We start from the raw sequence: 14,010 nt of genomic DNA, 5'->3' as shown, positions 1-14,010 counted from the left end.
TTTTAGATCAGCCTGAACAGAAAGATAGCTTGTTGTGATTCAGCTGTATGAAAGATTATTAATAGTTTCTACATGGTGTGACCACATGCTTCTGGAGTAAAACCAGGGATGTTCCTCAATCTTTCGCTTAGCGTTTTCTTAAACAAATGAACAACAGGCAAGTTGCCTTAGAGTAAGTCCTGCACACTGCAGTCATATCTCCGCCCCTGCGTTTTTTCTTAAATAAAGTGGATTATAATATGTCACTATAGTCACAAAATGAGTGAACAGAAAATAGACAGCAGATCTGTGGGTGCTGCTGGCCGCAACATGTAAGTATTTATGACTTAGTGCCACTTTTTGATACATAAAGAGGAAAGAAACCCTAATGGTCACATTTGACATGTGGTGCTTGTTTTGTTTACTGTGCTGTTTGGACATTGATTGCTTCCAAATTCACACACAGACAAAAGAACATTAATTGTTCTATGCACATTAGCAGAATGTATTTCAACTGAACAGAATAGTGTCTTAATATAGCTTGACCAGATGAGTAAAATATATTTAGCATGTGTGTCAGTCACTTAGCCTGCATTTGTGAACTTTATTCATTTTGAACCCCTGATCTCAGCTCCATCAAATCTCAGCAAACCAAATAAGTCAAGCAACACAGTAGCTCATAGTAAGCGTGAAGACAAATGTAAAGAAAATCATTTATATTCACTTCACGCTTTCTACACATCAAACACTGCTCCAATGGATCCCTCTCACTTTAATATGATTGTGTAACCATAGCATGGGTGATTTCATCCAGTGCTGTAGTGATTCTCGCCCACAGTATATTGTAGGTCACTGGGCTTCTCTCAGGCTTGAGGTCAAATGGCCTTTGATCGGTACAGTAGATGTGGTCTTAGCTCCAAGCATTCCTTTCTTTATTTGTTTAGCATTTCACCTCATTATAGCAGTTACACTGTTTGCTACTTATCAGTGTATGATGGCATACTATAAACTAGAGACACTACAAACTGAAAAACTTATTCATGGTTGTGTTAGTATAGTTGAAAATCCTGTTGGATGAATGATACTGATGAATCCTACAGGGATGATAAAGATTGGAATAGCAGTGTTTGTTGGATGCTAGTGTAGACAAAAGACTGCACAATTGCACAATGATTAAACTGTTGACTGTGCAAAAAGTTACACTTTTGCTTTAGTGTGTTCTTTATGTAGAAAATCTCCTCTTACCAATGAATTAGCTATAGCAAGATAAACAGCAATAGGAGCTGCAGACACCTGCCTCTTTGCCCCTATAGCAACACCCTCAGTGGATCAAACATCTATTGTTTGGAACTGCCTTTACAGCCCTTATGCACACAGACACTGCTTGCCTCTTCATGTCCTTATCTCTTGAGAACAAGTGAGTGTAATGTGTGTTTTGTTGTAGTTATGTTAAGAAGAACAGTTGAACTCATTAGTATCGGACTTTGGACGTTTTACTGACTGATGCACATGGAGTGCATCAGTCAGTAAACCTAGGTCAGATCTTAGTAAATGGCTGGACTGTGTGTGGTCAGTGTGCTATATTGTGGCCAAATTGTTTCAGCTTTGTAGATCAAAGCCTTTATTTCTTTTTTTCATATATATATTTTGGGTGTTTTTATGCTTTATTGATAGGGCAGAGAGACAGAGGTGAAATGGGGCAGAGAGGGAGTGACATGCAGAGAACGACCGCGGGTGGGAATTGAACCCGGGTCTGCTGCTGGGCCCGGCCCGGGGGGGACGCCCTACCAACTGAGCTAAGGGCGCCCCCTCAGATCAAAGCCTTTATGAAGTATAACATTGGTAACGTATCAAAACTTAAGCTTCTAGGAGTATCATTGCAGCACCCTCTAACTGTTAGTCCAAATTGTTTCCTTATCTAGCTGAGGAAAACCCTTTTTGGGAACCGAATCTCTGGTCTCGTTCTCACCAGTCACGGAATACACCAGAGTTGGTTTGGAAGCATACAGAGACCACCTCTTGGACAGGGTCTGGGAACACTTGCTTGGTCTACTTTTGGAGTGTGATTGCAGTGTTCTCACCTGTGCAAACAATCAGCAGCAGAGGTGGAAAAGAACCAGAGTTTGTTTCAATTGAACAAAACACTTGAGGTGTGAAAGGCCCCCTAGGTTGAATTACTGCGACTGAGAGACTAATGCCTTGTTTCCACCGAGTAGAGCGGGTCGGGTCGGAGCGGCTCAGAGCGGGACAGCTCACTTTTAAGAATCTCTGTGGTGTTTCCACCGCCGACCCTACCCTTACTGGTAGGACGGGGTTTAGGCTGGACTGCGATAGCCGCCGCCAAAACACAAGACTCTTTTTACTCTTGCCGAGGTGACTACACACGGCGGAAATTATTCTTTCGACCAATAAACGGACGACATGTGTAGCTCCGCCTTTTCGGCACCCTTTCAGGCGGCTGGTACCCCTACGGAGGAGTACCAAAATTAGGAGCGGCTTATAATAATAATGGATTGGATTTATATAGCGCTTTATTTCTATGTGACTCAAAGCGCTTACAGGGTTCCAGGTTCCATTCATTCACACACAGTCATACCGGTGGTGGTAAACTACCATAGTAGCCACAGCTGCCCTGGGGCAGACTGACAGAAGCGAGGCTGCCATTCAGCGCCATCGGCCCCTCCGACCACCACCTCAAACATACAGCAGTCATACACATTCACACGAGGCAAGGTGGGTGAAGTGTCTTGCCCAGGGACACAACGACCATGACACAAGTGGCCGGGCTGGGATCGAACCGCCAACCCTAGGATCATTGGCCAACCAGCTTAACCACCTGAGCCACGGTCGCCTCATATATAGTGGTTAGGTGCGCTTAAACCGTACCCTACCCAACTTTTGGCAAATGAAAAGCCAAACTACCCGGACCGAACCGCTCCGAACCGCTCTACTCGGTGGAAACAAGGCATTACAAAACAGCTCAGCTTCACCTTCTTGGATCTTGGAGCATGGGGGCAATGTTCCCACACTGGGGGAGATAGGCAGGTCAATGATTGGTTGTAGGCATCAGCCATGGGTGATCCGAGCCACTTCCTTCCGAGTCACCACACTGCTGTTGTACCAACCTCAGCATGACGAGTTTGATGGTAACTACTGTGGAAATGGAGCAGAACTTCCTTTGACTGTAGTGGCTCCAGAAGGTTAATGTGACAACTGGCCATGTCCCCTAAGCTGAGCTGACAACCCATCCTGTCCCAGTCTGTCAAACAAGCATACTGCCTGCACAAACCCAGCATAGTTTTCCACATGCGGCCGCCACTGGGTGATTGGTCCATATCAACCTGATGTTTTTGAAATTAGAGGAATAGGGTCGTTGTACCTTCCTATAAGGATGAACACACGGATTGCTTCCAAAAAATGCCGCTGGGTTACAGGCGTAAAACCGAGAGGAAGCCACCACCATTTCAACTATCTCTGTTGCGCTGTAAATGTAAGTGCAAAGGAATAGGTGGCCAAACTTGATTCTAGTTTCCTTTTGGAAATGGGTCTTCACTCATCTCCCAGTATCAGTGTTTGAGAATCTCCATCTCATGTGGGAAAACAATGATTTGTGTTGGACATTTTCCCTGGGGGATTGAGCTGACACTGTCCTCATTTTGGATGTCACCGCCACAAACTAGTGAGAGCAGTAACTGTCAACTGTTGGCGTATTTTAAAATGGAATTAGAGGGAAAATGACTCACCCTAAAGCTGCTTGCTCTGCAGTGCAGGAGAAAAGTAACCTGGGAATGATGCCACATCTCAGTGATTCAACCCTCTGTGACCTTGCACAGTGTAAGAATCATTTCCTATTATCCATGGGTGAAGATTTCGAGCGAGATGCAAGGGGATATATCTCCCTCAATATTAGGAAGAGTTACATTTGTCGCACTCGAAAAAAAAGAATTCTGAATAATTGTCAAGTGCCTAATACCTGTAAGAGTAACCTAATCCTTTATATATTCTAGATGAAGATGCAACTTCTTGTGATTTTGACTTTCATGGCATTATGCAAATTCCAACTTTTACTTCCGAAAAAGGTGGGACGTTATGTTACATGTGAATAAAACAGAATGTGATCATTTTCTAATCCTTTTCGACATCTATTTAATAAATGGCAGTACACATCCAACATTTTGGCATTTTTATCACTGAGTAAGCGTTTGGGAACTGAGGACAATAATTGTTGACATTTTGAAAGCAAAACTATTTCCTATTCTTGCTTGAAATACAACTTCAGATGCTCAACATTCCGGGGTTTCCATTTGATATTTTGTGCATCATAATGCACAACATTTATTCAATAGGAGACAGGCAAGTGAATGCACCACACTGCCACATAGCTGCCTGGAGGAGTTACCTCAGCATAGTGGCATTAGGGTTGTGAAGACAAAGATTGTTTGGTAAAATAACGCTACCAATTGTGTGTTTTTTTTTTAGGCTAGCTCATCCATTGTTGCTATCTGTAATCTTCATCAGCCAGTTCACAAATGCATCCATCTACACACACCAACTACTACTTACCTGCAATATAAAACTGCTTTCAATGGTATAAAAGAATAGGAAAACCTGGATGATACTGTATATTAGTAGTGAAGAGCGGTGTCCTCCTTACATAAGAATGCATCTCTTTTACATTGCTGCCTTCAGGCGTCATCAAAAAGAACAGATCACTGGAGCGTTACGTTGATTTGCATCTCTGTGATGCAGCCAGAAACATTCTGCATGAAGAATTGCTTAACCTCTTTTTCTAATAGTCTGTTGTATCTACTAATTATTGATCACTTGTTCTCAGTGTGTACAAATTTTGATTTTGAGAGGCATGCTTTTCCCCTGTTGTAAAATGTTTTAGTCAAGTTCCTAACCCTAATCAAAAATTCCCATAGCTGACACTTGCAGTTAAAGGTTGTGAGCCTCTCACTTCACCATACATACAACCGTTTTGGTTAGTGCTGCTATAATAATCCTTTTAACCCATTAAGACGTAAGCCCGTCCAAATAATATTCACTAAAACCTGAGGCTTTTCTGAAAAACTGCACAGAATGTCAACGTTTACTAAATTCTTTATTTCTCAGCCTTTGTAGCAAATGGAGACGTTAAATAAAAAAACAGTTAGAAGCATAAACCCTTGGCGTTAACTGTGAACCACTGCCTTGGCCCTAAAATTCATTTACATTCATTAAACCATATATAAACAACAACAAATAATAATTAATACATTTTAAATAATTTCCTTTGGCCATTAACATAAAAAAATACAATAAAAAATAAAAATAATGAAAACTGCCTTGACATGTGTATTCCACCAAACCGCTTTGCATTTCATCTGTCCTGTGTCTTAAAAACAATGACATCATCCAAAATGTGCAGACATTGCATCTGTTCTAAATAGGTTAAATTCTTCATATTTTTAATGACAACATTGATATTTCTCTACTGCCTGTTATAAAGAAGTATATCAACTCTTTGCTAAGAATTATGTCATGTTTTAGTGCCCTCTTCATCACAGATCTACTAGCCGGTTCAATTAAGTGTATAACTGTGCCACCATGGGATGATATGATTGTTTTCTCTATGTCTAACCATCTGTTAATACCTCTGTGTTTGCGTGTGTTTTCGTGTGTAATCCCTCTTAACTGCATCTGTCCAGCATGCACTGATTACAACTGTCTGTCTGTGTTACATCAGACTAATCCAGACACCCGCAGTGCTGTATGTGTGCTTTTGCTTCTGTATGGGGTGTGCTATGGTTGTATGCTTGGGATCTTGGTTGATAATTTACACATACTTAAATTTCTTGGTCATGCCTGTTTCTGTTTGCTGTTGGTCACATCTGGTCCTGTTGCTCTCTCCAGAACAGGCCACCAGCAGTACAGGGGTCCCCCCACAACGGCCAGCCCCCACCCTGCATGAACCCTGCCTTGATGAACGCTCCCTGGGTGAGAGAGAGGAGGAGGGGGTTTTCTTTTTCCAGCCCATCCAATTTCCACATCCTATCACACTGGCGATCCATAGTATTAAAGGTGGAGTCAGTGATTCTGGAGAACGCTTGTTGTTCATATCAAAAACCAGTGAATATCTCCTCACGATCCGCTACCAGTCCGTAGTAGAACATCTGGTGTTAATACACAGCCTACGCTCTGTAAACTGTGAACAAAGGGGGGCCCACCCTAGCTAGCAACATGCTTCTTTGATAAAAAGGTATTTTGACATAAGGCATTCTCCAGAATCTCAGACTCCACTTGAACTGACATTACATGTGACAAGTCATGATTCATTTCTAAGTTTTTCACTATTCATGAAGATGTAATGCACTCTAATGCGAACTTACTATGTATATCATGTGTTCATTTATTCACAATCCACTATTATATATAGAGCCATTGTTGACTCACGTAACAATCTAACATCTGTTTTTGCTGTATTTATATAGTTTATTTTGACATTTTTCCATGTCAACAATGGGTTAACATGTTCACCAGCGATCCATTTTGTGTCAAATACATTTTCTGGTTCCAAAAGTTGGGTATTAGCAATGATTTCATTACATTATGACAATAAAACATTGTAAGGTTCTAGATATGGATTAATTAGTTGGGAAAGGTAAGATATTATTTCTCTTTCACATTTTTTTTTCAAAACACATACAAATGAAAAATACAAGATCTATGTAATATAATGGAAGTTAGATTTCCCTTTCTGATTTTTGTAACGACAATTCATTGTATGTCACATGTGTCTTATGCAGGGGTTACATTTGTAGTGTAGTACGGAATGGGTAAGGTGATTCAAAGTTGTTGAGTCAGTAATTTAAATCAAAACCTAGTTTTTCCTAGACAAAATAAAGACAAAGCTAGTAAAGCTTGAAAATCATGGTATCTTGATCTTCAATTATCAGGTTAGTATCTCCAGAAGTTTGTAATAATATATTCTTCTAGTCTATGAAACACTAGTCTGACACTCTAACTGTATTGTGAATCTGGTGTTTTCATGGCTGCGTTTTTTGAACATGAAGCTGTTGATACAGAATGATCTGTGTTCTTTAATATATTATTTTTACCTGAAGAAAACTTAAAAACATATTGAATTAACATCATTATTTCCACACAGAATCTATAAGCATTGTACTAAAGTTGTAACGAAAAGAAACTGAAACATTTGAACAGATGATTTGAATACAACCTGATACAGGTACATGGTTTATCAAGATCTTCTTTCCAGCATCTGGATCTCATAATTTTTCTTTGTCCATGTCTCCCTTTCCTTTCCACTGTCCCCCCTTTCTCTCTCCATCTCTCCTGTCCCGTTCTCAGCAGTACCATTACCAAGAAGACGACTCTCCCCCTCTGGACCATGGCTTCCCTCGGCTCACCCACGAGGTGCGAGCCCCCGAGCTGGTGCACGTGTCGGAGAAGAACCTGTCTGAGATCGAGAATGTGCACGGCTACGTGTCACACTCCCACATCTCTCCACTCAAGGTCAGCACACCCGACCTCTCTCCCATACTTACCACACTGCACCTGGCATAGAAACCATTAACCAGCAAGCAACAACACTCATTCAAATTAAAGATACTGTCATTTAAGTTTGATGAACTTTACAGAAACTCGGTTCAGATAAGGCGGGCTATGCTCTGGTTCTTATATCACATTAATTATTTTGCTCAATGGTGTTTGGTGTCCTTCAATGTAAGGCCCTAACCCTAACTGTTGGGGCAGGGAGTGCCTCCTTTTGGGGCACAAAACACCAATTTTGAACCAATCACGTCAGTTATCTGCCCAAATGTTCCGTTAAAACAATGACTGTTACCATGGAGATCATTTGATACGGCCACACCATAGACTGTATATTTAAAGGGCCACTCCGACACAGTCCTGTCAAACGGTCTCTAAACAGTAAAAGCTTATTGAGACACCCAATTTAGTCATATACAGTATATCATATTGATATCATATATTGATTTCTACTATTTTAGACCAGGTTTCTAGAGGCTTTAAAAATGACCAAAGACTACTCACTGCTTTTCAGTAGTTCATTTTATACAAAAATATACTGTTTCTTATGTTTCTGTGGAAAATGGAAGTTCTAAATAACAACCGGCAGTGTTTGTACCATAACTGCTGATTGAATAATATAGATAGCCTAAGGGGACAACACAATACCCAGATACACTTCATACAATTTACCTTGTCTATTAAGCACATACTGTATGGGAAGTATGAGGGAACAGTAGATTATCTTTGAATTCAGGCCAATTTTGACATTATATATTTGTTGATGCAACAATATGTGTGTGTGTGTGTGTGTGTGTGTGTGTGTGTGTGTGTGCGCGTGTGTCTTAAACTATACTCAAGCCTCTATCATCTCAGTGTGTCCTTCTCACTGCCACAAAAAAGATCAGGCCTCTATGAACAGTTCGAATTAGAAGAAAAAGTGCATTCTGGATTGGCAGTAGTGTATATGCTAGGATGGAGATTCAGCTGGGGCTCTACTCAGGTTTGAGCCAGCAGAGGGCAATGTTGGAAATGAAGAGAAGTTTGATTGTGTCTGCAGTTTTTACTGAAAGGCATTGGTTGAAAATCCTTGGCTCTAAATAGTAATTATAGATGTGATCATAGTTGGAACCATAGTCTATTAAATGATGGTTATTAGAATGGATGGACTGGACGCGTTGCCTTGACTCTGATTAAGTGAACACAATTAAATAGCCTGCTGCTTAAGAGCGGAGAATTCATCATAATCAAATGTGATTGAAAACAGTATTTCTTAAGTGGTTGACGCCCATGCTTTGTCTTTTTAAATATATATAAGATCGAGTCCTATAATCCTTTTGCCATGTTGGAAACTACACACTGTCACTTTTTACTGTCCATAGCTCTTCCTGTCACTGTGTTGATCCGTCGCGATGTAACACAGCAGAATGTCAATGATACTCGACCCATTGTCACCCATTTTTGAACCTTTCGAGTCACTCCAAAACGTCTCACCGAGGGTCTCCATGCTAACGTTTCAAAGTTAATGAGGTTATTATTATTATGTAAATGTGACACGCAGCAGTGATACGCCTCAAACAACCTTAAGTCAACCTTTGGGTTCATTGTGTTCATTCACTGCAGTTTGTTTTTGTTTTTTAATAAGCTATTTAACATTTAAGCTGCCAGCAGTGAGACAAAGATAAGCTAGCAGCAGGTGTGGACAGATATGCTGCTGTTACTGGGTGTTGGTTGGTTATCATAGAGTGATGTGGTTGCAAAGTTGTTTGAGTGTTGACAGTTGGCAGTGATTCAGCAGATTGGTTTCAATATGTTTATTGACAATCTCTGATCACAGAACTGTTCTGTTTTCTTTGACTTATTTTTGCTCTAAAAAAATCGGTATCAGTCTGTAACTTTGATTTTGCACATGTGCTGCATGATTAAGGGTGTGTGATATAAATCGTCTACAATCATATCTTAATTGCTGTTTGAACGATGTATGAGGTGACATTTTGCACGAACCAATGAAAGGAAGTCGATTGAAGGGACGGACAGCAATAATTCCCTCTAGCCATGAGAGGCAGATAAAGTGAGAGAGAGAGAGATAGCTTTATTTTAGAATTTTGCTTTTAAACTTACCTGCGTGTCTCACCAACAGAAACACTCTCATGTTAATCTCTTCAGCTGTCGGCTGGTACAATATAAGGCTTAAGGCTTTTTACAAACACGTTTTTGAGGGATGCAACATATTGTCAATTATCGTTATCGGCATATCTCCAGCTGGTGAACTCCAACTCTTTCCTCGTTGACAGAAATAAATCAGGAAGCGCGAGTTATCCACTCCCCCTCATCCTCATCCAGTCTTAACCTCTTTGAACATTTTCCCCCTTGTACTGACATCAACGTGTGACAGGGTAACAATTACTAATCCTTTTTCTGCCCTGATGCATTAGGATATCTTCTCTCTCTCTCTCCTTCTCTCCTTCTCTCTCTCTCTCTCTCTCTCTCTCTCTCTCTCTCTCTCTCTCTCTCTCTCTCTCTCTCTCTCTCTCTCTCTCTCTCTCTCTCTCTCTCCTTACCCAAATATCCGTGACGTTTTTCTTTCCTTTTATTACCTGCAGCCTGCACTGGTAACCCGTTTTGATCTTGCGTACCAGGGTGTGACCACAGCAAACTACATGGCAAGTTTTTATTTAAATTAAATTAAATTATATATTTGACCCTCAGGGGGAATCTCAGTTCCCTTTCTTTTTTCAGGGTTTTAATTGAACTTGTTCCCCTTATGTCTGGGTGCTTGTACCCAGAAGATTGATGTCCCCCTCAGTGCTGCATGGACTTTTGTTTTGGTCTTGTTTTCAATCCATTGCCTGAAGAAGCAGTATTTCCTTGTGGGTCCCTGCACTTTTTTTTTTGTCGTACCCACACTGTTGAAATAACCATATCTGTGTGTGTGTGTGTGTGACACATTTGCTTGCCAGTGGATCCTGTGTGCTTGCGGTGTTGTTACTGTAAATTGGTGTAAATCTTCCTATATTATATGTTGACGAATGTACTGTACCCAGATCCTGTATTAAGGATCCCCTTTGTTGATTTAACCTACACTTGTATGAAGCATATACACTCATTTTCAATGGCCAAGTTACTTTTAGGGCAAAGTTACAGCATGTGCTCCTGTGTACGTAGTGTGTTTTGGTACTTTGTACTCATATGGTATGTTGTATTTATTAATCAATATTAAGGTGAAACACTGCAGGTGAATAGGGTTGCATAAAAGAAATAGATATAGTCATGAAACAGTCATTAAAACAATTATTCTTTGTCTTACAATTTTTCTTCAGAAATGTTTGAATAAAATTAAAATGTGGCAATATTTCACTAAATTCAGAATAGTGTTAAGAATGATTATGTAAAGTTTTTTGATGTAAGTGCTTTAAAGGTTGAGATTTTTGGTTAAGAGTTTTGAGGGAAAAAAAACTAATGTTGAGATGTCCGTAAAAGATGATAGGTAATAGGTAGATATACAGACGCAACCCGACAAGGTCTAGACAAATTAAACCCTTGATGTATACTCTTGTGAAAGAAGAGGTGTTATGGAAGCAAATCTCAAAATGACGAGTGTTTGAAAAAAAAAACTGTTTTATGCCTGCTGTGTCTGGCCTTAACAAGGCTGGTAGTAAATTAGTAGTTTGGTTGGTGTAGCTGTAAAAGGAGTCCAGACAGTCCAGGCTACAAAATGCTGAAGGTCAGTCATTAACTCTGAGGGCTTTTAGCAGATGAAGACCCATCAATTATTTATATGTAGTAATTGTATTCAAAGAGTTTCCAAACACAAGAGTCATCGCTTCATTTGTAAGAAGAGAAAATGTTTTTCATGTTCAGTACGGCCGAAAACCTACAGCAGATTGAAGATGCACTGACTGACTATCAAAAGCACTCACTTTGGTTAAAGGCCAGACACTGCAGGTGAATACGTTAATTTTTTCTAAACTTATTAATATCATCTTGAAACTTTGCCAGTTGATTACTTACATTAAAACAATTGCTTTTCGTATAACAACATTTTCAGACATTTTTATATGAATATGCAAATGTGGCAATATCTAACTGATCGTGCATACATTATCATATATTTAATAAACAAAAAGTTGTGGAAAGTTGAGTTGATGTACTTGCTCTAGAAGTTAGGCTTTTTGGTTCAGAGTATTGAAAACCTAATGTTGGGATAATAGCTGTTATGTATAGGAGAAATATACTGACACAAACAGACAAGGTAAATAAGCACCTTAATGTTTATTTTGGACCTTTTTATTTATACTAGTATGAAAGAATGTTGCTTATGGAAGCAAAATAGCCAAATATATCTAAATTGAGAGAAAAAAGCTGGTTTTGCCTGCCTTGTCTCACCTAGAGCAACTACTAATGAGCTACTAACTGATTTAAACATTAAGTGAGTAAACAGTTAAATTAATATTGGTCGTGTCAATGAGGAGTTGTAGTCCCAAGTGTGCGAAATAAAATCAGATGCATCCTCATAGGACAACGTGATATATCTGTATATTTTTATTTGACGGAGAGATCTCTTTTTTTTCCCAAGTCTATCCCTCCCTTAGGACACACACACACACACACACACACTTAATTAAATGCTCCGTAGCCCAGATTTATTCAGGCACAGTTGATGAGATACCAGGAGATGTTGTTCACCCAGCCTCACACATACTGTAAATGAGTTGCTTGCTTGCTTCTCATGCTGTATGCTAATAAATTTAACATTTAATACATCGGATACTCTTTCAGGAACTTGGGGAACACATCACTTTGTGCTTCGGTACCTTCGGTGCGTATTACTCACCATTCATCACAATTTATTGATGAATGAAATCATTGAATTAACTGAAAGATAAACAAATCATGAAAATGAATGTACAATACGTGGGCTGAATTCCACTCTGGTTTTCCCAGAACATTCTCACATATCCAGTTTAATACATCTGCCTTGATAACTATTGACTTGTAATTTCCTCATGGCGTGGACAAGGACCTGACTTGATCCTTAATGTGAGTATAGTGTAGGCAGAGAGAGAGAGAGAGATGAGGCCTAGCACCGGGAAATCTGTGCTCAGCCCTTATTTGTTTCCTCTCCGCCTTGGGACTTTTGAATGAAAAATTGCTTTAATACAGCCTGCTTGTAATTGTTAAGGCAGCAGGGAGGCAAAGAATTATAGTTTGTCTATGACCAGGAGGAAGTGTAACCCTCCCCCTACCTCCTCCCTCCCTCGCCGGCCCAGATCAAAGCACCACAAATTGGAGAGTGTGATTCAGGGAAGACAACATTATCGATTCTAACTTCTGCGATGTGTATCGATTGCCAACTCTCTCTCTCTCCATGGTAATATCAGCTTGTGAAAACACATGCATTTTTTTGGGAAGCAATTATTTCTCTGTCAATCAGGTAGGGTGGGTGAAGCCTGTGAGTAATAAATAGCAGTTTAATGAAGGCTGGAGCAGCAGTCCCTGGTTTGTGAGGGGGTTATTAGAGGTCAGGTAAATATTGCATTGCATGTAGTACACACTATGATCCCATGGGGAGGAGATAGATTTTTCTCTTCCCACGCCTGTTGGCATTAGTCCTCCTACTCTGCTAATGTGGGTGGATGTTGGAATGTGGATATTACCAACAGTGTCAACAATGAGGATAAGATTATAATTTTGCCAAATATTGCAGAAATGCACATCATTATGGCCTTTTTTGTTTGTTGATAATTGACAAAGGCAAAGACCTTTTAAACACAGGGCCAATTGAAAGTGCTTATTGCTACAGTATTCTTGGTTCCGTGTTAGTAGTTCATTATTGCTTTTTATTACACGGCACTGTTAAAATGCTGTGTTCTGATTCGTCAATCACGGCCTACCACAGTAAGTTATTTCTGGGTAATGCCGCTGTAAAGGACAATCCACTGTTACTATGGACCTACGGACAGTGTTCTGATGACTTCCCGCCATATTAATCTGCTGACAGACGTCTACGAACAGTTACTCACTACTCCTTCAAAAACCAATGGAATACTTTTTCAACACTACTTAGAATGAATGTGGAGATCAGGGAATTTTGGAGTCATGGTTAATATCTGAAAAGACCCCATTCATACAACTTGAGTAAGTTTGTTAGTTAATGTTGCTATGGAGTAAGTTCCGACTGTAGCAGACTATTTTTTTGTACTGTAAGCAATACAAGCATGTCTAAATCAATACAACCAAACTCAAAACAATATTTTGCTTCAATGAATGAATTAATTTAGTGAGTAGCGGTGTAATAAGTGCAAGGTAAACATGATGAAGAGTGACCCGTTGGCTAAACATTATCCCTCACATTTAAACATAACCCAGGTGGCACCAGGTTGAACAAAGCTCATTATAAGTTGAATGCATGTCTATCAAATGTTTGGATGGGACTTTATAAGAAGAAAAACCCCAAACACTGAAGTGCACACCTTTTTTTTTAAATAAAGTGAGGCT

At 39.9% G+C, this 14,010-nt stretch overlaps 1 protein-coding gene across 2 annotated transcripts in view; it reads left to right on the top strand.

Annotated features, from left to right (window-relative positions):
• Positions 1 to 14,010, top strand: part of dlg2 (discs, large homolog 2) — a gene marked incomplete at its 5' end in the record, with an annotated part of 170,721 nt that overhangs the window by 70,268 nt on the left and 86,443 nt on the right. Inside the window, 3 exons of one of the 2 annotated variants that reach the window (XM_080041552.1) lie at positions 5,875 to 5,958; positions 7,333 to 7,497; positions 10,116 to 10,175. In XM_080041552.1, the coding sequence (XP_079897678.1) occupies positions 5,875 to 5,958; positions 7,333 to 7,497; positions 10,116 to 10,175 (309 nt within the window). The remainder of the gene's footprint in view (positions 1 to 5,874; positions 5,959 to 7,332; positions 7,498 to 10,115; positions 10,176 to 14,010) is intronic. The other variant, XM_080041553.1, reaches the window with a different exon arrangement.

The sequence above is a fragment of the Ammodytes marinus genome (genome assembly GCF_949987685.1).
Source record: "Ammodytes marinus genome assembly, chromosome: 14".
In the NCBI taxonomy this organism is placed as follows: domain Eukaryota; kingdom Metazoa; phylum Chordata; class Actinopteri; order Uranoscopiformes; family Ammodytidae; genus Ammodytes; species Ammodytes marinus.
Note: the sequence above shows the minus strand (reverse complement) of the source record. Positions and strands in the feature narration are given on the sequence as shown.